This window comes from Ictidomys tridecemlineatus, chromosome 11 (genome assembly GCF_052094955.1).
Source record: "Ictidomys tridecemlineatus isolate mIctTri1 chromosome 11, mIctTri1.hap1, whole genome shotgun sequence".
In the NCBI taxonomy this organism is placed as follows: Eukaryota; Metazoa; Chordata; class Mammalia; order Rodentia; family Sciuridae; genus Ictidomys; species Ictidomys tridecemlineatus.
The window spans coordinates 111,811,157-111,833,075 of record NC_135487.1 but is presented as its reverse complement, the minus strand read 5'-3'; the positions used below and the strand labels follow the sequence as shown (position 1 = coordinate 111,833,075).

The 21,919-nt window shown below is 43.3% G+C and overlaps 1 protein-coding gene across 1 annotated transcript in view; it reads right to left on the bottom strand.

Moving 5' to 3' along the window:
• The window catches only part of Phgdh (phosphoglycerate dehydrogenase), a 34,249-nt gene extending 17,621 nt beyond the window's left edge, over positions 1-16,628 (bottom strand). The window contains exons 1-5 of the mRNA XM_005334941.5: positions 16,383-16,628; positions 9,512-9,663; positions 5,096-5,161; positions 3,841-3,895; positions 3,645-3,743 (exon numbers count right to left, since the gene is read on the bottom strand). Coding sequence (XP_005334998.2) covers positions 3,645-3,743; positions 3,841-3,895; positions 5,096-5,161; positions 9,512-9,663; positions 16,383-16,520 — 510 coding nt within the window. The 5' untranslated portion in view covers positions 16,521-16,628. The remainder of the gene's footprint in view (positions 1-3,644; positions 3,744-3,840; positions 3,896-5,095; positions 5,162-9,511; positions 9,664-16,382) is intronic.
• Positions 16,629-21,919: the final 5,291 nt, after the last annotated feature.

Below are 21,919 nucleotides of genomic sequence, written 5' to 3'. Positions count from 1 at the left end.
GGAATTGAACCCAGGCACAATCCACCATTGAGCCACATCCCCAGTCCTATTTATTTTTTATTTTGAGACAGGGTCTCACTAAGTTGTCCAGATTGGCCTTGAACTTGTGATCTTCAGTCTCCCAAATTGCTTGGGATTACAGAAATGCATCACTTCACCAGGCAACATTTTTATTTTAATACCACACACAATACTGTGTTCTCTACCAGCACAGATCCATAAAACTGTATGCATTTTATATCAATGCACAGAAAAAAAAAATTGTGCATTTAGGTAATACATGCCAAACAGACGAGGACTGGGAAACTAGATAAGATTTTTAAAAAAGAAAAAAATCTATATCCTAATTTTCCTGAGAATGAATTCATTTATTATATGACTAAAATATATTACTTTCACCGATTATACCCCATCATTCTATATATGGGATATCCATAAAAAACCTAAACTGAACAATAAATGTAGTACTTATGGTTGCTTTGAACTAAATATTGTCTTTAAGTTCTGCTCTTGTGAGAAAAGTAATTGGTACACTTGAAAATAGATATATTAATACTTTTGAAAATATATGTATATTTCTAGATGTATTTATGAAAATTTGTGTGGGTACATAAATAGATATGTAAAGGCTATATATGCACTAGATTATGATTGCCAACATATTTTAATGCACCTGTGTAGATTTCATTGAAATATCTGCAGAATTTAAAACTTTGGACTTACTGGTTTAAACAGTCCAGATAAATGATATTTTCCATGCTCTACCAGTTCAGTAATAGTTTCCAAAGAGAACAAGGCTAGTTTGAAACAGCCAGTGTTTAATAAACATCAATCATTGTTTCCTCTCTGGACACTCATAAACTATCTTTTTCTTAATTTGTTAGAGAATCTTCCTTCCTTTATAAAGGCGTCTTGCTCTCCGTGACTGCTAGACAATGGATAGAAGTTTGGATGAGGAGATTGGGCTCTCTCTGCCCTAAAACAAAACTCATCAGGACACAGAAGTGTATTATTAGAGAACATGGCCAAGTTGAGCAGCCAAGAAAGAGAGGCCCAATTGGACCGCTCACAAATGACCAGGGCCAGGCAGCTCTGGAGGGGCCGAGGTGGGAGGGGGACATTCCAGAAGTTTACAAAGAGTGTATTTCAAAACCAAGACAGCTGTGAGTGACCTTCCAGATACTCTCGGACAGAAGATTTCCCAGGGGAAGCATGTGCACTCTCAAGGCCGTCGTCGTCGTGGGAATAAAACATTTGAGAAAATATGTTGTGGGTGATCTGCTGGAAACATAGGAAAGGAAATCCGCAGGCTCCAGACATCTCTCTGAATAAACACGTGCCTGAGAGGTATCAATCCTTTCCTGACATTGACACTCAAGGTTCCAAATGCCCATGCACCTCAAAAGCAGCTAGGGGTAAGCAGTCGGTAAGCAGATGAACAAGCTTCACTGCCATTGCCACTATCAGGAAACGAAGTGGGGTTTACCGGCTGGACTCGGTCACCGGTATGATCTCCTTGAGGACTAATGTTCCTGAGCTAGAAGAGTCTGGTGGGTGGTGGTACGCCAGGAAGGGGAGAGGGAATTAGGGACTGGCTGCTGGCATCTGTCTCCAAGTCACTGCATCATCAATGAAACACTCATCTGGTTGGCTTCATGTGCTCTTAGTGCTCTTTAACCCCTGATGTTGTGGTTTGGATATGAGGTTCCCCCAATAAAAAAGCTCATATTAAATCATGGAGCAATGTTCAGAGGTGAGAAGATTATAAGATGAAGCTGTAAGTTAATCAGTGTACTAATCCATTTGATGGATTAATGATTTGGAAGGACTACTGCACTGGGTGATAACTATTGGCAGGTGGGGCGTGGCTGGAGGAAGCAGGTCATAAGAGGCATTTCTTTAGGGTTCATGTTTGGTCTCCGAAGCGTCAATCTTTCTGATTCCTGACTGTCATAATCGGAGCAGCCTTCTTCCACCATGATGTTCTGCCTCACTTGGGCCCACAGCAATGGGATCTAACCATGAACCGAGCCTCTGAAACTATGAGCACAACTTCTCCTCCTCTGAGTTGTTATTGTCAGGTATCTTGGTCACCGTGATGAAAATCCAACTACCATACCTGATCTTAGGTTTTAGAAGATCAGAATTCTCCATGGGCTATAGGCTGACCTTGATTCTCACAAAACATAAAGGAGGAGAAAGTGTTGTTGATGGCTCATGGCATCCCTCTACCCCTACACACAGGGCAAGGATGTGGTTGGTTTTCATGATCAAAAGATCCTGCTGGGCCATGCCCACCTTTCTCAGGGATCTAGAAAAATCTCTCTCCTCCCCGTTGCTGAGATTGATGAAAGAAATCTGACTTAAATAAATAGGGTGAAGAATGGAGGCAGGAAGCAGAGGAAGATATTCAGTGTGGTATAATGGGATGCCCATATGGGTTCTAGGCTGCCACCCATTTCTGAGTTCTTAGGCAATGACCTACAAATCTGGAAATCAATATTGAGTTAAGGGTTGACCTATAACATCCCTTCTAGCTCTAAGAAGATAGGAGGGATAGAGATGAAGAGAAAGAGCAAGGGAGAAGGGGAAAGTTCCAAAGCAGCTCTATATAAACATGTTCTGGACCTATGATGGTCTGATTATTGTTAAAGACAATTTTCCTTAATGTTTAACTAAAGGCTTCCTGGCTGCAGTTTGACCCATAACCCCTGTAACTCCTTCAACAACCATGGTGAACTCGGGATGTCTGCTGGCACTCTTAGCCACCCCCATCTCTCCAGCCTGTCTGGGCAACACTGCAGGACCCTTCTCTCAATTGACTGGTCTCCCTGTTGGCAGGGTCTGTTGGATTAACCTGAGGGAATGTCACTACTGTTGATCACAGTTTTCCCTTGACCAGAAGTTTTCTGAGCTCCCAGAGTAGGAAAAGGTATGGGCCAGGCAGGATTTCTGAGACATCTTCTGGCCACTGTGGGCTCTATAATTCTACCACAGTGTGCATACAAGCACCTTTAAATCTGCTTTTTTTTTTTTTTTTTTTTGTACTGGAGATTGAACCCAGTGTTTTACCATTGAGTTACACATCAGTCCTTTTTATTTTGAGAGAGGGTCTTGCTAAGTTGCTGAGGGTAGCCTCAAACTTGGGATTCTCCTGCTTCAATGTCCAGAGTTACTGGGATTACAGGTATGTGCCCCCAGGCTTAGTAGACAAAGCAGACCCCTATTCATGGACACCCCACACACTTTTTAATCTTTTCTGGAATATGAAGAGAAACAAAAAGTACAGGACAACTGTAGTACTAAAAATATTTGATGCTATTTTATAAAGTATTGCAGGAGAGAAGAGACAGCAAACCAGGAGTCCTCTTAGCCAGACAGGACAGGATGGACAGAGAGCTAAAACCCTCTCCAGCTCACTGGGACTCAGGGCTATTGACTCACTGGAGAGCTGACGGTCCTTCATCAAGTGAGTTCAAATGTCCTGGATAGCATGTCAGTGTTCCCTCCATCCCTGGCTTTCATGTGTAGTCAGGAGCTCTAAGGACCCATTTAAGACACAGGCTCTGGCTTCTCCCAAGCTAAACTGTATCTTCCAAAATGTACAGAAAGCCCCATGTCCAAAGGCTCTGGCAACCTCTTACCTTCATTCCAAAGGACTGCATCCGGGTGGCCACCTCTCTCCCAATCCTGCCCAAGCCAAGAATTCCCAAGGTCTTTCCATTCAGCTCGATTCCCATGAACTGCAAAGGGCAAAAGGCAGAGAAGTTGATTCAATACTGAGCGTGGAGCTCGGTCGGGCACTGAGCCCCGGTCAGATGAGGCCAGGCCACTGCTCACCTTCTTCCGCTCCCACTTCCCATTCTTCATGGAAGCTGTTGCCTGGGGAATCTGCCTGCAAAGACAGAAACAGTTTCAGCAGGCCCACTAAGGCTCCCACCAACCCAGGAAGGAAGTACCAAGACAGACCTGCACAGCCTCCACCCTCCGACAGTCATTCTACTAGAAATAAGGGGACCCTTGGCAACTCTTGACTTAGGAATCCTGGGACCAGGAAACCTGGACCAGGATCTCACAGAGTTTCCCAGGGTAGCCTTGAACTTGTGATCCTTCTGCCTCAACCTCCCCAAGTAACTGGGGTTATAGGAATATTCCATCATCTCTGGATGGAAAAAGGGTAAATTTTGGATCCTAGCATAAAGAGACCTGGCTACCTGGACCCCTGGTTTAAGGATCCAAGAATCTTCAAAGGAACCTAGAACAGCTTCCTGTCTTGTTTATCGAGAGCTTTTTCCTTCCTGTTGATCATAGAAATTCATGAAATGCCTATTCAACAGAAGTGCATCAATTTTGCCAAATGAGTACCAAACACAATGGACACAATGCACATTATGTGCCACATCCAATCCGATCACTGGACTGTCCCCTCTACTCAAGTGGTTCACACCCTCCAGGACCCCTGCTGGACAAGTAAGAGATTTGAGCATTTGGATTTGGTTTTGTTATGAATCCACAGGTGGGCACAGGAATCTGGAGCAGGTGTGGATTCCATGCTATTTACACTACATATTTATCAGGGCAGTGACAGGTAAGCCCTGGGGAATATGAGAATCAGCCAGGGCTCAGGTAGGGAAACCAAAGGGAGCTTCATGGATGAATTATGACATTTGAGATAAATTTTAAAATCTTGAGTTTAAATAAGCTAAAAAAATAAGAAGCAGTACCTAGACAAAGGTGGTAGACGTTCCAGGCAGCAGGGAATAGAAAACATGTAAGGATTAGAGGTTAGAGAGTCACAGCCCATGAAGGTATAGAGAGAGGCAAATGAGTGAGAAGAAAGAGAAGGAAGATCACACTATGCACACTCTCTCAATGAGCTCTGTATCCACCCCTTCCCCATGAGCACTCTCTAGCACCCTGAGCAGCCATAACCTGTGTGTGCTGAGAACAGGGGTACTGAGTAGAGGATTGATGGCCTCAGAAGTTCTCGGCAGTCTACAGGTTGCCAGGATGAAAAGTCATCTTAAGTTTCTCTCCAACATTTTGCTTGACAAGTCACAACAATGACCTTCCTTCTGAGAAGCCAAATGCTTACCTGGCCAGGCACATGATCATCCCACAGGTGAGTTCTGCAGCACTGAGGCTGTTTCCATTGGGGGTGCTAAAACCCAAAGAAAAGAGGGGACATTAGTAGGCCCAGAATCAGCATTCCTCTGTCCCCACCCCAGACCCCTGTCCTGGATTCTCCAATGTACTCCTGCCCCAGGCCCACGACTGGCAGGAAGCTGCCTTGTCCGGGCCTACTGTTCCTATGCAGAGGGACCTTCATCAGAGAAACGCTTGGCCCTTCTACCCAATACCTCACTTCTCCCAGGGCAGAGAAGGACTCCACGTGATTAGGAGACGTGTAAGTGGCTCAGCCCTTTCATATCTACCTGCCTACAGAAAGCACAAATCCCCTGCTGCTCCATGCCGTCAATCTTACCAAGGCTGTGTCGGTGATGGCTGAGCCAGTCTACTGAATTCACATGTCAGGCCATTGTCCAGAGACCTTCTTTAGGTTACACAACTTGGTTTTTATTAGCATTCTGGTTTGGATATGAGGTGTCCCCCAAAAGCTCCTGTGTTCATGCTGAAGGCAAGATGATTAGATCATAGGAACCATAATCTAATCAGTGGATTTTAAATTGTTCCATGAGTTAGTAACTTAAATGGATTGTTGGATGGTAACTATAGGCAGATGGGGCACAGCTGGAGGAAGTGGGTGTCTTGAGACTTGCCTTAGGGATTATATATTTTGTCTCTTCTCTGGCTCCTCTCTGCCCCTCTCCCTCCCTCTCTCTCTCTCTCTCTCTCTCTCTCTCTCTCTCTCTCTCTCTCTCTCTCTCTCTCTCTCTCTGATTCCTGGCTGCCATGAGCTAACATCTTATATCCTCTGCCACGATGCTCTGCCTCACTTCAGTCCCAGAGCAAGAGCCGACTGACAACAGACTCAAGTCTCTGAAACCATGAGCCAAAACAGACTTTTCCTCCTCTAAGTTCTTCTTGTTGGTGATTTTGGTCACAGTGATCAAAAGCTCACGAACACAATTAATCACAAAGCTTTTTATCTTTACTTGTTTGGCAAGAATGCCTCCTCCACAGGGGGCACTGCTGACTTTGACCATTTTACAGAAAGGAGACTAGAGGAGGAAACTTACAGAACTATTTTTCTTTTTTTTTTAAAGTCTTTTTTATGTTTTTTGAAAGAATTCAACACACATGGTTCACCCTCCTTCTTCCCCTACTGGTTTGGATCCTTTCATCTCAAGAAATAAAGGAGGAAAAGTCAAGAGATTCTGAAAAAGATAAAGGAACTCCCAGAGTCTGTCTTCTACAAAACTACCCACTACCCATTCTCCTCCAATGAACAGGGTGTCCAGGGAGGGGAAAGAGGTGAGGGTTGGCGCTGGCCGCCTCTGGGTCTAGGGCCAGTGTGAGTTAGCATTTAACATTTCTACCCATGGATATTGACCTCAGTGAATCCTTGGGTAAATTAACCCCTACCCTCCAGGGGGAAGGGGAGGGCAGTGGAAGGGAAAGGTCTAAAGGACAATGGATCCCTGAGGGATCAGAAAGGGCCTAAGGTCAGGGAATAGGGCTGGGGGTGGCCCTGTACACTATCTAAAGTGCCTGAATAGATGTGGTGCAGCACCGACATGCTGACAATGACCTTTGCCCATAGCTTTCTGCAAACACCATCATAAAGGAATCTCTTCTCCTCTTGGGCCTAAGAAACTGAGGTCTAATTTCCAGAAGGGAAGGGAAGAGGAAAGGATAGAGTTATTCTGTAATGCCAGATTCGTGGGACCTCAATAGACCTCCAGGAGCTGAATCTGAGGCAATCACACAAGAGTCTTTATTGCAAGCTGGATCCTGTCTCACCACCGTTCCCGACGCATCGGTCCCAGGGAGTGAGCCCCGGTCCTTTGTTCAGTGAGATTTTATAGGTTTTGGGGGATACTCTATGCGTCACAACATCACACAAGCAAATCATTCCACACGGAGGGAAAGTCAAACAACAACTCTTTACACTGATTAGCACATTCACTGGCAGGAACAAGTTGGGTAGGGGGGATTGGTTAGTACAAGAGGGGGATTCCTTTGAACTGATTGGTTTAAGCCACGAGGGGAGTATGTGCTGAACTACATAGTTTCCCAACATGTTATCAACCACCATAAACTACTAGGGGGTCATCTGGCATCCCAGGTATTTTCCCTGTCTCATGCTGATTGGAGGTTGCTAGGGGGTTGCTATGGGTCCTCACCTAGCCTGACTGAGTCAGGGGCACCTGGAACTGCAGATCTCTCCTGTTATTTGTAGACAAACAACTCAGCAAGGTATGTGCTTAGGAGTGCTCTATGGGTTTTTCCAAGGACAAGGGTCACGCCCCCTTCCTTGGACAGGCTTTGCTCTGAGGTGGAGGCTGGTTTCTCAAGGAGTCACATCAGTTTCTCAATTCCACTAGGAAAGTTTGTGGACTGTATGAGGTTAAGTATGGCAAAGCCAACAAAAACCAGCCCTGACAACAAAACAGGCAGGTAGACCAATAGTACAGAATAGAGGACACAGAGACTAACCCACAAAACTACAATTATCTTAAATTAGACAAAGGTGCCAAAAATATGCACTGGAGAAAAGATAGCACCTTCAACAAATGGTGCTGGGAAAACTGGAAATCCATATGCAACAAAATGAAATTAAGCCCCTATCTCTCACCGTGCACAAAACTCAACACAAAATGGGTTAAGGACCTAGGAATTAAACCAGAAACTCTACATCTAATAGAAGAAAAAGTAGGCCCTAATCTTCATCATGTGGGATTAGACCCTAACTCCTTAATAAGACTCCTATAGCATAAGAATTAAAACCAAGAATCAATAAATGGGATGGAAACAAACTAAAAAGTTTCTTCTCAGCAAAAGAAACAATCTGTGAGGTGAACAGAGAGCCCACATCTTGGGAGCAAATTTTTACCCCTCACACATCAGATAGAGCACCAATCTCTAGGGTATATATATATAAAGAACTCAAAAAGCTAAGCACTAAAATACCAAATAACCCAATCAACAAATGGGCTAAGGACTTTAATAGACAATTCTCAGAAGAGGATATACAATGAATCAACAAATATATGAAAAAATGTTCAGCATCTCTAGCAATTAGAGAAATGCAAATCAAAACTACTCTTAGATATCATCTCACTGCAGTCAGAACGGCAGCTATTATGAAGACAAACAACAAGTGTTGGCGAGGATGTGGGGGAAAAGGTACACTCATACATTGCTGGTGGGACTGCAAATTGGTGCAGCCAATATGGAAAGCAGTATGGAGATTCCTTGGAAATCTGGGAATGGAACCACCATTTGCCCCAGCTATCCCTCTTCTCCATTTTTACCCCAAAGACTTAAAATCAGCATACTACAGGAACACAGCCACATCAGTGTTTTTGGCAGCACAATTCATAATAGCTAAACTGTGGAAACAACCTAGATGCCCTTCAGTGGATGAAAGGATAAAAAAAAAAAATGTGGCATATATACACAATGGAATTTTATTCAGCAATAAAAGAGAATAAAATCATGGCATTTGCAAGTAAATGGATAGCGTTGGAGAAGATAATGCTAAGTGAAGTTAGCCAATCCTCAAAAAACAAATGCTGAATGTTTTCTCTGATTATAAGGAGGCTGACTCAGTGGGGTAGGGAGGGGGAGCATGGGAGGAATTGGTGAATTCTAGATAGAGCAGAGAGGTGAGAGGGAAAAGGAGAGGGCAGAGGATTAGCAAGGATGGTGGATTATGACAGACATCATCATCCAAAGTACATGTACAAATTGGTATAAACATACTTTATTTACAACCAGAGATATAAAAAATTGTACTGTACACATTTAATAAGAATTGTAATGCATTCTAAATCAATAAAAAATAAAAATAAAATAATAATAATAACAGCTCTGAATAGAACAATAGAAGGGGAAGGGTCAAGCAGATAAACTCACTAAGGTTCTTATTTCCAAGCCAGGCTACAGATGTGCATGCAGTACACATAGGTGAGTATGTGAAACACTGAGATTACAGAGAGCCTCAACCTCACACACCTCAGAAATGCTATACTATAGGTTGTTGATGGTCCATAGGGACTCAGGGCCTGGACCAGGAATCCCTCTGGAAACCCTTCTAACTCTGACACAGCTTTCTCTAAATAAAGTTTTTTGTTTGTTTGTTTTGTTTTTTAATTTTATTCTATTCCATTCTATGGTACTGTGGATTGAACCTAGGGGTGCTTTACTACAAAGCTACATCCTCAGCCCTTTTTATTTTCTATTTGAGACAGGGTCTTTATAAGTTGCTAAGAGTCTCACTAAATTGCTGGGATTATAGGAGTGCACATCATACCTGGTCTCTAAGCAAAATTTCCCCCATCCCTCTGTCAGTCTCCATACCCACCTCTCAGCCTCCATGACTTACTTCATGACAAGGATGCCCTTTCTTGTTGCAGCCTCCAGATCCACATTATCCACACCTGTGCCAGCCCTGCCAACCACCTGGAGCTTCTCAGCTGCATTGATGACATCAGCAGTGACCTTAGTGGCTGAGCGAACGATAAGGCCTTCACAGTCCTACGGAGAAGAAGAAAAAATTGGGGACATCAAGTCATTCTATAAGACCTCCTGAGGTTTCAGAGTAAGAGATGTGCTCCCAAAGCCACACAATTGGCAATGCATGTCCACTCTTAGGCAACTTAGATATCCTCACTGAAAACTACAGGGAGATATGGACCAGAAATCAGTAATTTTCCATTATAGTTAAGGAGAACTAGGCACAGTGGTGCATGCCTATAATCATAGCAACTCAGGAGACTGAGGGAAGAGGATCGAAAGTTTGAGACCAGCCGCAGCAACTTAGTGAGACCCTGCCTCAAAATAAAAAATAACAAGAACTGGAGATGTTGCTTAGTTGGAAAGCACCCTTGGGTTCAATCCCCAGTACTGCAAAATCAAATAAATAAATAAATTTTAAAATTAAAACCCCTATCTTTCACCCAGACAAGTCCCCTGACTCCTCACCCCTAGTCTCCATCTATAAATGGAAAGGGTTTGATCCATTTTCCCCACAAGAGGTCTCAGCTGAATTCCATGAAACCTCCTCTAGAAAAGCCTTGAGAATCTGGATCCCAGCTGGGTGGTGGTGGTGGCACATGCCTGTAACCCCAGCTACCTGGGAGGTGGTAGCAGCAGGATTGCAAATTCCAGGCTAATCGGGAACATCTTAGTCAAACAACTTAGTGAGACCCTGCCTCAAAATAAAAAATAAAATGGGCTGGTGGAGCACACCCTAGGTTCAATCCCCACTACTACAAAACCACATTATTAGGCACAAGCCTAGAGTTTAGGAACACACTTGCACAGAGCAGTTAACTGCAGAGAGAGAGATTTATCTTCCCTGAGGAGAGAAAAGGAATGAAGCTTATGCTGTAGCATAGAATACTTAGATCTGGAGAGCTTCTAAGCACTGTGCTTGTATACTCATACAAGAGTGGTGGTAGAACTTTCTGTCTAGAGGTGGTTGCACTAACACATCCTCACTGGCTGAGGCTGTGTCTGCCAGCAGAGAGCCCCATGCAGGCAGCTTGAAAGGCACTCCAACCCCTTTTGTGTTTGTGGTTCTGAAATAGAACCTCAAAGTAGGAGATTCCAAGAAACATTCATGAACATCTGGCCCACGCCCGTTTCGCAGATGAGAAACTGAAGCCCTAGAGAGGATTTTGTTTTAACACACTTTCTGTATCTGTATTCTGTATCTCCACAGTACCAGTCTCACCAGGCTTGGGGCTGTGCTGGTAAACTATCGACTGAGTGTGTACCGAGTGTAGGCATTACACCAGGTGCTTTGCACTGTTCCTATCACAACTCCAAAGAGAAGGGGCATAATCATCCTCATTTTTCAGGTGAAAAACAGGGTTTGAGAGGTAAGCTGCCCGAAGTCACTCTTACAGATTGAAAACCAGCCCTAAAAACTGGAAAGCGGTTGCTGTTGGCAAGTTCAGACTATATAAAAGCTTCTCAAGATGTCCAAACGATAAGGTCAGAGTCAGGGTCATGGCCAGTTATGAGTGAAATCTAAACTGTAAAATCCCTTGGAGGGATTTACTAGTAGTAAGAGCTAACATTTTTTTGAGCAAGCCCCTTACATCAGGCACTGTGCTTCACAGTAATACTGACACAGATAGTATAATGATCACCATATTGCAGACAAGTTCACTGACACTTAAAGAATTTAGGTAACTTCTTGAAGTCACTCAGCTAGGATATAGCAGAAGCTGGAATCAAGCCCATATAAATATATATTTTTTTAACCCAGGGACACTTTACCACTGAACCACATCCTCAGTACTTTTTATTTTCTTATTTTGAGACAGGGTCTCTTTAAATTGCTGAGGCTGGCTTTGAACTTGTGGTCCTCCTGCCTCAGCCTCCTAAATCACTGGGATTAGAGGCAGGCACCACTGTGCCAGACTAAGTCCAAGTTGTTTGAGGGTCTAAGTCTAAGATCTTACAAATATAGGATTTAAAAACACCTGAACCAAGAGAGACACTGGCAGAAATATGTGGCTCCTGTGAGATGGCCTCTAGGATCCCCAATAAAGGCCCCAGATCTTCTGGCTACCTACTCCTTCCAGTCAGCCTGCCCATGGGGAGCCACAGACAGCCTTGAATAGCTTTAACTACAAGAGCAAATTGAATCTGGGTTGCAGGCTGGTGCATATTAATAACCATATTAAACACCCCCAGTGAATGAATGAGCTCAGTGATTTGAGGCCCACAGAAACCCGCACCTACTGCCTTCCCCCAATTAAACACCAGAAACCCCCTCCCTTGACTGTGATAACAAGGCATGTCATCCACCTGTGACAGTGCTGAAGGATTTTCAGGAATTTTTTGAAAAGGGAGAACAAGTTGAAAGAGAGCACAAGACACATATTTAGAAATTGATCAACAGAACCAAATAGGCACTAGACAAACAGACCTATGAACACGTGGGAATTTAGAAAATAAAGTCAGAATTCAAATTGACAGGGATAGGAAGGACTAAACAATGTACAGAGTTAGGAAAATTCAAGAGGAAAAATATTTAAATTACTAGCTCACTTCAAATTTTTAAAACTTCAAATGAATTAAAGAATTTAAAAAAAAAAAAAAGCATTTGGGAAAAAAAAAAAACATGCATAATCAGGAGAGTCATGAATTTGAGCCAGCCTTGGAAATTTAGCATGACTCTTATCTCAAAAAAGAAAAAGAAAAAAAGAGAAATGCAAATTTCAAATATGTTTTCAGCCATCATACTGGCAAAATGAAAATTGATAAAATTCTGTGTTGGCAGACATGTAGGGAAATGGGAGTGTGTCTTGTATAGTCTTTTTGGAGGGCAACTGGAACAATATGAGTAAAAACAGGGTTTGCTCATTTTTAGTATGTTCCTTCAAGGCCAGTAATTACCCCTTAGGCAACTGGTTACACACTGAGGGATTAAACCGCCTTTAGAAATAGTCAATCCAGGACCCAAGGTCAAAGTTCCACTGACAAGGTGGAGAGATGGAAGATATAAAGTAGGGATGTATCCCTTGTATCAGTTCCAGGCCTACATCCTTCCTGAGAACTGTTCCCGTATTCTACTCAGTCATTCCCTTGGGCCTCCTTTAGTGCTTCCTCCAAAGCTGTCATCACACTCCCCAAGCTCTGAAAATCTGCTGCCCACAAGAAAAACCAACAGTAAAGGGTGTAGATTCCCCAAGAATCCACCTGTTCTTGCATCACCCAAGAACAAGCAGAGAAACAGCACAATTTTTCCTTTCAAAAGCACCTCTTTGGATGGATCTCTTTATGGAGATTTACCCTGCAATCTCTCTATCTTTTCCCAAGCCAGCCTTCTTGGACACCAATGAGCCAGAAGCACCCCGAATCCGATGGGTACTAGTGTGCATTTGGTGCTGGCCTGTCCCAAGGACCAGTTGGCCTTTGGAGACTGTATTCAGGAGACCTTGGTTCCATTTTAGAATGGCACTGGTCAAAGTTATCTAGCTTCCAAGACCTCCCACAACCTCACCAGCCACCTTTTCCCTATTCATTCCATCAGTACAATTCACTGAGAGCCTGACAGCCAACCTACTTTCAAGGGAACTTTCAAAGTAACACTCCTTCCCTCCAAAATTGCTCCAGGTTGCTCACTCCTTTCTTCTACTTGTGCAAACTATGGCCCCATCCAAAGATCCAAAAGAGCTTTCTTCTCAATACACCAGCCCTCCTTTTTAACACCCCTCCCTACCATCTTGGGAATCAAGCATCTCAATGCAAATACACTCTGCTGTTTACTGCTCTTGGCTGTGGTTTCTGTATCAGAGCTGCCGCTGGAACAGGCACACCCAGGGCTTCCCTGCACATTGCCACTCCCCCTCTCCTTAGGTGGAAAACAGCAAGCCACAGATCAGTTTGATTCATGAATATTCCAGACAAACTATGTTAAGTCAGCAGTGGAAACCAAGTCCCATTCCTCAAGTTCACACATGTTTCCTTTCCCAGGAGGGCAGACTTGATCTTGCAGGTAGTTCAGGGTTGCTCTTGCCTCTGACTTAAATCATAGGGCAAATCAATGAAGCTCTCCTGGTCTTGTTCCCCAACAATAGGGAATACAGGTATACTCTATTTTGCACTCTTTGGGTGATCCTGATTAACTAGGTGGTTATTTAACACATGCAAACCAAATCCCAGTGTAATGTTTATTTTTAAAAAGCTTTTGAAATGGTGGATTCTTGCATAGAAAAATTTATTCCTTCTTAATCTTTCTGAAAATTCTGAGATAAAATATAAATGTGCTTCAGTAGATTAGATGCATTACCAGTGTTCAATTTAATGGTACTGACCAGCATTGCTATTTAATGAATAGAAGAAAATATCAGAATACATCTTACGTAGTATTATTTCATAAACTTATATATGTCTAGGTGCACACATGTGGATGAGAGTATTGAGTTAGGATGTAATGGTGGCACATGGTCATAGTTTGAAAGTTCCTGAAACATGATAAGATTATTTAAATATTTTCCTGCATGTTTGGTTTATTTAAGACATGAGTTGCATAGACGCTTTATTTTTCTAATTTGATGTTTTCTAAATTAGTTTTTTTGTTTGTTCATTTGCAGTGCTGGGGATTGAACCCTGGGCTTCACATAGGCTAGGCCAGAAATCTACTCCAGAGCTACATCCCTAACTCCTTCCAAACTTTTTATTTTTTTTAACTGAGAAACACAGTTTTAAGTTGTGATTTCATACTAAGACACCACACCTACACATATAACTGAAACAAAGTGAATGAAATAATATCCTTGCTATCTGCATTGCTCTCTGATTATCTATTTTGTTTTTTAAATGCTGACCCATTAAACTAACTTCATTACCCACTAATGAGCTATGATTCTGTTCAAGTCTAAAATGCACTACTAGGAGAGAGAAGGGATGATTACACTTCTTGATCAGGGATGAGGGAGTGCAAATGGTGCCTGCTCAGAATACAAAGCAGTGAAGCTAAAGTAGGAAGATCAGTTCTGTCATTGGTGCTAAAGCTTGCTCCAGCATTGACAAGATTTAAATGGCAGAGGGCAGGAGACACTCTGCCAGACCCCTCTCCTTGCAGAATAAAATGTGGAAAGGAGAGCCCTTCAGTGGCTGCCCAAGAGATTGATTGGCATTCCGAACTATTTTACCAAGACAGACATGAAGGCTGAGCACTCAAACAACCCAACAATGCCCACAGTCAAGTGAGCCAACAAACACCCCTCTCTTCCTGCCAAGAATTCTCCGAGCCTTGAAAGTGTTCTCAGCTTCAGCACAGACTCCCACCCCCACCATGCAACTTCCGGACTTCATGGAAGCCCTCCCTGCTTCCTGAAGAGGCTTTCCCTTCTCAATCCTGCTTCATTAGGGTATAAGATTTCTCACTTCCACTGCAAAGTTGTCAAGCCTCCAGTTGCAGCCACTGGTGCTCTGGTAGAGGTGAAGGTGAGACGCTGGTCATCTCCCAGAGCCAAGGCCACTGATACCATTGATACAAAAAAGGAGGTGACAAGTGTGAGGAGCCTACCATCCAACCAAGCACCCGTGCTTCGAGGGTCGGGTCCTGAGCCCTTGCCCACCAATTCAATCTGTGATGATCAACCTCTCTCTGCACTCTTCCTGAGGGAAAGTGAGCATCAGCTAGGCTAGGCTGCTGGGCATTCTAACTTGAAATTTGAGCACCGAGCACCATGTCACCAGATCAATTGTCTCCTGTGTGTCCTCTGTGCTCCCTAACTAGCCTACAAGCTTCTCTGCGAGTGTAGGGCATAGGAAAAACAGCACGATGGGGGTAAGGCAGATAGAGACTGGGCGGCTGGGTGGAATGTAGAGGCAGGAAACGCAGCCACTAGAGGAAAAAAAGTCCCCAAACTTGACAGGACTTTGTCAAAGAAGGTAGATAAAGATTTGGAGTCGGTTTCATTAATTATACATAACAATCGGAAGATCTGATGAGAATAAAGTTACCACGGGCGATTGGAATCAGATTCTAGTCTAGTCCGGTCACCCTTAATCAGGGATGAGGCCAAAGGTGGAGATCAAGCCGCGACCGCTGCGGCGGCGACCGCGTGGGCGGCCCGGGGATCTCGCCGCGCCCCCAGCCCGCCCCATTTCCTCAGGCGCTTGCAGGAGGCGGAGGAGCGGTGAAAGCTCGCGGAGGTCTTGCATCAGACGAAAGGCGTTTCGCAGCGGCAGCTCCGGGAGGGCCGCCTTCCCCTGATGCTTCCCCCAGCAACCACGCGACTGGCTGGGACTCGCCAGCGCCCCCCGGCGAAGGCCGAAAGCGACCGGGAGGGCCAGCACCTTGTTGGGGAAGGCCAGTAGCTGGGCTCCACTCAGGGAGGCCACTTTGGCGCCCCTCCCCTGGATGCTCCGGTGAGAAGGAGTGGAATGGGGAGGTGGCGCCTGGCAGCCAGAGCCACTAGGCACTAAAGTGCAGGAGCCGCGCTGGCATCTCACCGGCCGCCGGCAGGACCAGTTGGAGCAGCCTGCGCTTTGCAGTGCTCGCGGGAGGCAAGCCAACGCGAACACGCGGCTGCAAATTGGACGGATAGTTTGCACCCTACAGCTCACAGTTCCTCCCGCTTCTCCCTCTCCCCGCTAGTTGCCAATCTCAGGAGGCCGAGAATCTGATATGCGGGGCCGGGAAGGGGGCGCGCAGGCCTGGGCTCAGCCAGCCTATTTCAGCGGAGGATGCCCCAGAGACCTCGCTTTTCTCCGATTCACCTTACCTGCAGCTCGGCTATCAGCTCCTCTTTGCTCAGGTTCTGCTTCTCCACCACCATTAACCCTCCATCTTCCAGGATCTTCCTGCAGCAAGGGTCCAGACTGTCACTGATGAGCACTTTCCGCAGACTTGCGAAGGCCATTGTGGAGCAGGCCAAAGAATCCTACACTCTCGGTGGGCAGAAGCACTTAAGCCAAGAAGCTGCAGCTCGCACTGGCTGGCTCCTGTAACTGGGCAGGATTCTTGATCTCCCGCTCCCCCTTTATCTCCCCCTCCTCCTCCTACCGTCTCATGTTGATTGGACAGAAATGCTCAAACTTTCTGTGACTCCACCTCCTCAAGGTTCTGAGCCTTCTATGTCTCCGCCCACTTTATTATTCTGCCTGTGATGAATTTCTCAAGCTCAGCGCAAGATTTTGCCTACACCTGGTGAATATTAAAAGCACGATTTTCACTGACTAGCTGATTCATATCTGAAATACACATGGAAATACACATTCTCACGGAGAAATTTTTTATCTTAACTTCTTTCTTCCTAAAAACTCATTTATTAATTCCTTAACTAGTATTATTATTTTTTTAAGGTGTAAAGTGCAAGGGGCTGTGTTAGACTTGTAGGGAGCTAAAACATCAAAAAGTTCCCTTCCTCTGGGGGAGCCTAACACACAAGAGTACAAACACAGACATGGAAAGTTAAATAATTAAAAGACATCTAAAAATATTTCTGAGATATCACAAAGCTGTGATTAGCTCGAAATGAATGATACAATGAGAAATACTAGTTTAAAAGAGAAATGCTAGTTTAAAAGAGAGCGAGGACCTGGTGCATTTAGACTAGCAAGACTTTTTGTTCAAGTTCTCTATTCTCCCCTACTCCTCTGATTCTGGGGAAAAAAAAAATGAAATCAGTCTGGCCTAATTTATATATTAACCAAGGAGGCACTTGCCACCTCTAATTCCTTTATATTTAAACCCCATGGAAAGCACGCTGTTTCAATCAGCTTTTTCACTGCAGTGACTTAAAGGAAAAGTTTTATTTTGGACTCACAGTTTCAGAGATTTCAGTCCATAGAAATCCACCTCGGTTACTTTAGGCTCCAGGTGAGACTGAACAACGTGGTGGAAGAGTGTGGCAGAGGGAAGCAGCTCACATGATGATCAGTAAGTAGAGAGAGACTCAGCTCACACATACAAATATATACCCTAAAGGCACAGCCTCAATGCCCACCTCCTCCAGTCACACTCTACCTACCTTCAGTTACTACTCAATTAGTCCCCGTTAGGGGATAAATTCACTGATTGGGTTAAGGTTCTCATAACCTAATAATTTCACCTCTGAATGTTCTTGCCTTGTCTAATGCATGAGCTTTTGGGGAATGCATCACATCCAAACCATGACACATGCCCTTCCATGCCCTATTTGGATTGTTTATAGAGTCACCCAGGATCAAAATCAGTATCAAGGATGCTCATAATCAAATTGGAATTCAGCTTTAGAAACATACCCACATATGTTTAACCATTGAACATTGTGTGCCCTTGTTCTGAGCTAGCCACAGAATTTAAGTGCCAAGTCCTCCTGCAGAATTATCAATCCTATAAAGTAAGGAACTTTTATACTAATGATTCCTAGGTACAAATCAGATTTTAGGCACAATGTTCTCATTGAAAAGAAGATAATTTGTCAACCCTGTGCCGGAGTCTGGCTGCAGCACAATAGCCGGGGGTTGACGAATTAACTTGTGTACGTTTATACAGCAGGAGAGGGAGCCATTTATTGTAGGACAACAGAGCTATTTATACATTTCACACAGCTTATCTTAATTAGCATAAACTAGATAGTCAGTCAACCAATAAGGAATCTCCACACTTAATAGCTGGCTTTTGTTACTTCTCAAACCACTCCCTCTGGCATTTTGCCAGGCACCATCCAGACTTGTTTAGGAACTCTAACATTCCCCTGGCAAAATACCAGGTGTTATTTTGACTTGTCTACAGACCTTAACACTCTGTTTACTTGTTTGGATGATTTGGAGTTTCTGAATTCTAGCACCCACGAGTATTCCATTTCTCTGCCTCTCAGGGGGTTCCCATCATCTCCAGGAGTCTTGCAGATGAACCGTAGATATATCCCAGGAAGTTAATGGAGGGACTTGGGAAGCACCTATTTTTACCAGTTGCCTTAAATTCCCTCTGGGGCTCACCATCAATTCACTCATCAATTCACTTATCAATTCACCCATCAATTCACTCATCAAATCACTCATCAATTCAGTGTAGATTTAAACCCTGATATTAATCCCACCCCTTAACACCAAAACAAGGCAACCTTGCTTGGAGACCTTTCTGCACCCCAACGTGGTGATTTCTCCTTGCTCTCAAAGCACTCCAATACACCAGTTTGTAATTTTTTTTTCTTTCAGTGCTGGAGATATTGAACACAGGGCCTCACATGCACTAAGCAAAAGCTCTACTACTATGCTACACCCAAACCCTGCTTATAATCCTTAAGCTATACTTTAAATGTTTTTCTTTCTGAGGGAAGAGACTGTGACTATGCATCACCAATGTCCCCAGTGTTAAGTCACCATACCTAGCACACAGTAGGTACTCAATAAATTAAATTTTCAATGAAATCTCTTCCAAATGTCTTCATTATGGAAAGCACTCTTAGCACAATTGGGGTGGAGATATAAAAACATGTCTCTGGTCTTTATGAAATGAGAGCCCAGAAAGAAACAAGACATGAAATGTTAGCATACATATTATACAAGACTATGTGAGGTAACTTGAAAACAATTAATTGCATTGAAATTTTAAAAAGGGAGGAAGGAACATTTCTGACTAATTTGTGGTTGTGATTATTATATACTGTCCTTTTGACCTGGACATTAATTATTACCTGTTAACTATTTTCTTAATGAATTTAGAATTGTCTTTTACTGTGTGGCTTGAGTCTGTTTGCTTATTTATTTATTTTTCTTTTGAAACAGGGTCTCATTAAGTTGCTGAGGCTGGCCTCAAACTTGTAATCCTCCCAAGTCTCTAGGATTATAGGTGTGTGCTACCACACCCAACTGGAGTCTTAAAGTCAGTGGGGCATAGAAAAGAGAGAAAATTAAAGGTCAGGTGATCGGGTATGGAAGCCCTCTGGGCTGTGAATTCAGACAGTGTCCAGGAAAGTTGATTTTTGAAATCCATTCAAGGAAATCACTCTGAGCAACCCAAGGACACAAGGATATATAAAACAATCCGACTTCAAACTGCTCGTGGCTAACTCCCTAATCCTGAGGGTTGCCCAGGAAGTAGCCAGGTAGAAGACTAGGAGATATGAGAAACTGCAAAACGCTCAGTTTCTCCACCATAGCTGTGGAGACCAGGAGATGAGGCTGTAGAGGACCTGGAGCTGTTCGTGAATAGCCTTTACTTGAAAAGGAGTTGAAATTTGGCTGTAAAGCTAGTATAGGCCTGGAGTGTGGTGGTGCACATCTGTAGTCCCAGATCCTTGGGAGGCCTAGGCAGGAGTTTGAGGTCAACCATTTTTTTAAAAAAAAATGGGGCAACATAGCAATGCCCCATTTCAAAAAAAGATGCACATATTTTATGGCTTGCTGGGATCTTGATAGCATCTGAAGTTATTCTAATAATTTAAGTATACTTTAAGTACATAAATACTGTTACATACTTAATGTACATAAATAGTGATATAAAGGTATTGAGTCTTTTTTTAGGTCTAAATCACAAAGCATTTTAGGTCTAAATCACAAAGGGTCTTACCTTTCATGATACCATGTTTAATGTTTTTTTTTCTTTTAACTATATTTTTTCCTTAATTTTTTTCTTTACCTAGAAATCAGTGGCATTCAGGAAAAATCCTTGGCATACAGAGATTTCAGTTGAGTAGTTATAATGGTCAAAGCCCCCAAACTAAGCCTCCTTTCCTAGTGTTCTGTATGATTTTAAACTTAACCTCAATTAAACTGAGTGCCTCAGTTTCCACAGCTGTTGATACAGTGACACTCACTAGACAGGGCTTTTAATGATTAGCACTATGGAAATCCTGTGGGATTCCATTATATGTGTTGAAGGGGCATGTAACTGGCTACACAACAGGTTAGTTGTCTTAAGTTTGGTCTTTATGCTGGAGCTATGAAACCCAGAGCATTATTCGAACCATGAACTGTTCACATATGTTTACGAGCTAGTATAATAGGTTAATAGGCAGAAAGAAGCTCTTTAACTGCTACTTAACTTGAGCATAATTTGAGATTAATGAGAATGAAGTGAAGTGAAAGTGAGCAATAAATTAACCGTAGTTTCTCCAGTGTCTGTGCATATCAGAAAACACCTTTCAAGAATAAAACTCAATTATTTATTCTTCAAATATAAATGAATGATATAGGAATACAGAATAATTTTTAGAAGTGCTTTGATTAGATTTATGGGTTTAATTGAGCCCTGATATTGTTAATATAGAAAATATCTTCTAATGCTCCACTCCGCAGTCTACAATATCAGAAGAAATTTGATTTGGGTGCAATGGTACATGCTTGTAATCCCAGTGGCTCAGGAGGTTGAGGCAGGAGGATTATCAATTCGAAGCTAGTCTCAGCAAATTAGTGAGGCCTTCAGCAACTTATAGAGACCCTGTCTCAAAAATAAAAAATAAAAGGGCTGGGGATATAGCTCAGTGGTAAAGAGCCTGTGGGTTCAATCTTCAGTACAAAAAAAAAAGGTGTGGGGAGGGTGGGGAGTTAAGTGTACCTCTTTATAATTCAATGCTGGAGATTGGGAAATTTCTCCCTCTGTTACTGTCTCCATCCGTAAGACAGGAACTTTGGCCTCCATGGAAGTATTATGAAAATAAATAGTTCTGCCCTTTTCTCTAGACCCCTCATTCCCTCCCTCCCTCCCCTGGCCCCATCCCCTTGGGAAGAGAGACTCTTCTGATTAGTGAAGTTTTGGGAAAAGGTTCTAGTGCATACCCAGGCCAGCCCCTTCTTGGCTATCTGCTTTGGAGCTGGAAGCCTACCGATAATGTGCGCTTTCCTGCTTTCTTGTGTAGTGAACCCTTCAGATCAGGCCCTATCCCATGTCCCTGGGGTTTCAGGGGCTGCAGCTAGCCAGCTTCTCTGACGGTGGCTCTGGGGATAAGACCAACAGGGTTAGTGGGGGTGAAGACAGGAGCAGGAAACTCATTTTTCTACTTGGAATTCAGTTGTGATCTCCAGACTTGCATTACAAAAAATAAAGCAGATATTTTGAGGGATAGAAAGTGTATGGAACATCTGGATTTGAATTCTAATTTCTCAAATTACTATCAAACATAACTTTGGGTAAATTGCTTCTCTAAGAGTTTTCTGCTCTAAAATGAAATTAATAGTATGATGAAGTGAATTAATAATATGATAGTTGTTTATTTCATAAGGTTATTGTAAAGATTAGATAAAGTAAAGCATACAAAAAATTATATTTCTGAATGGGCAAGGTGGCACATGTCTGTAATCCCAGGGACTCAGGAGGCTGAGACAGGAGGATCTC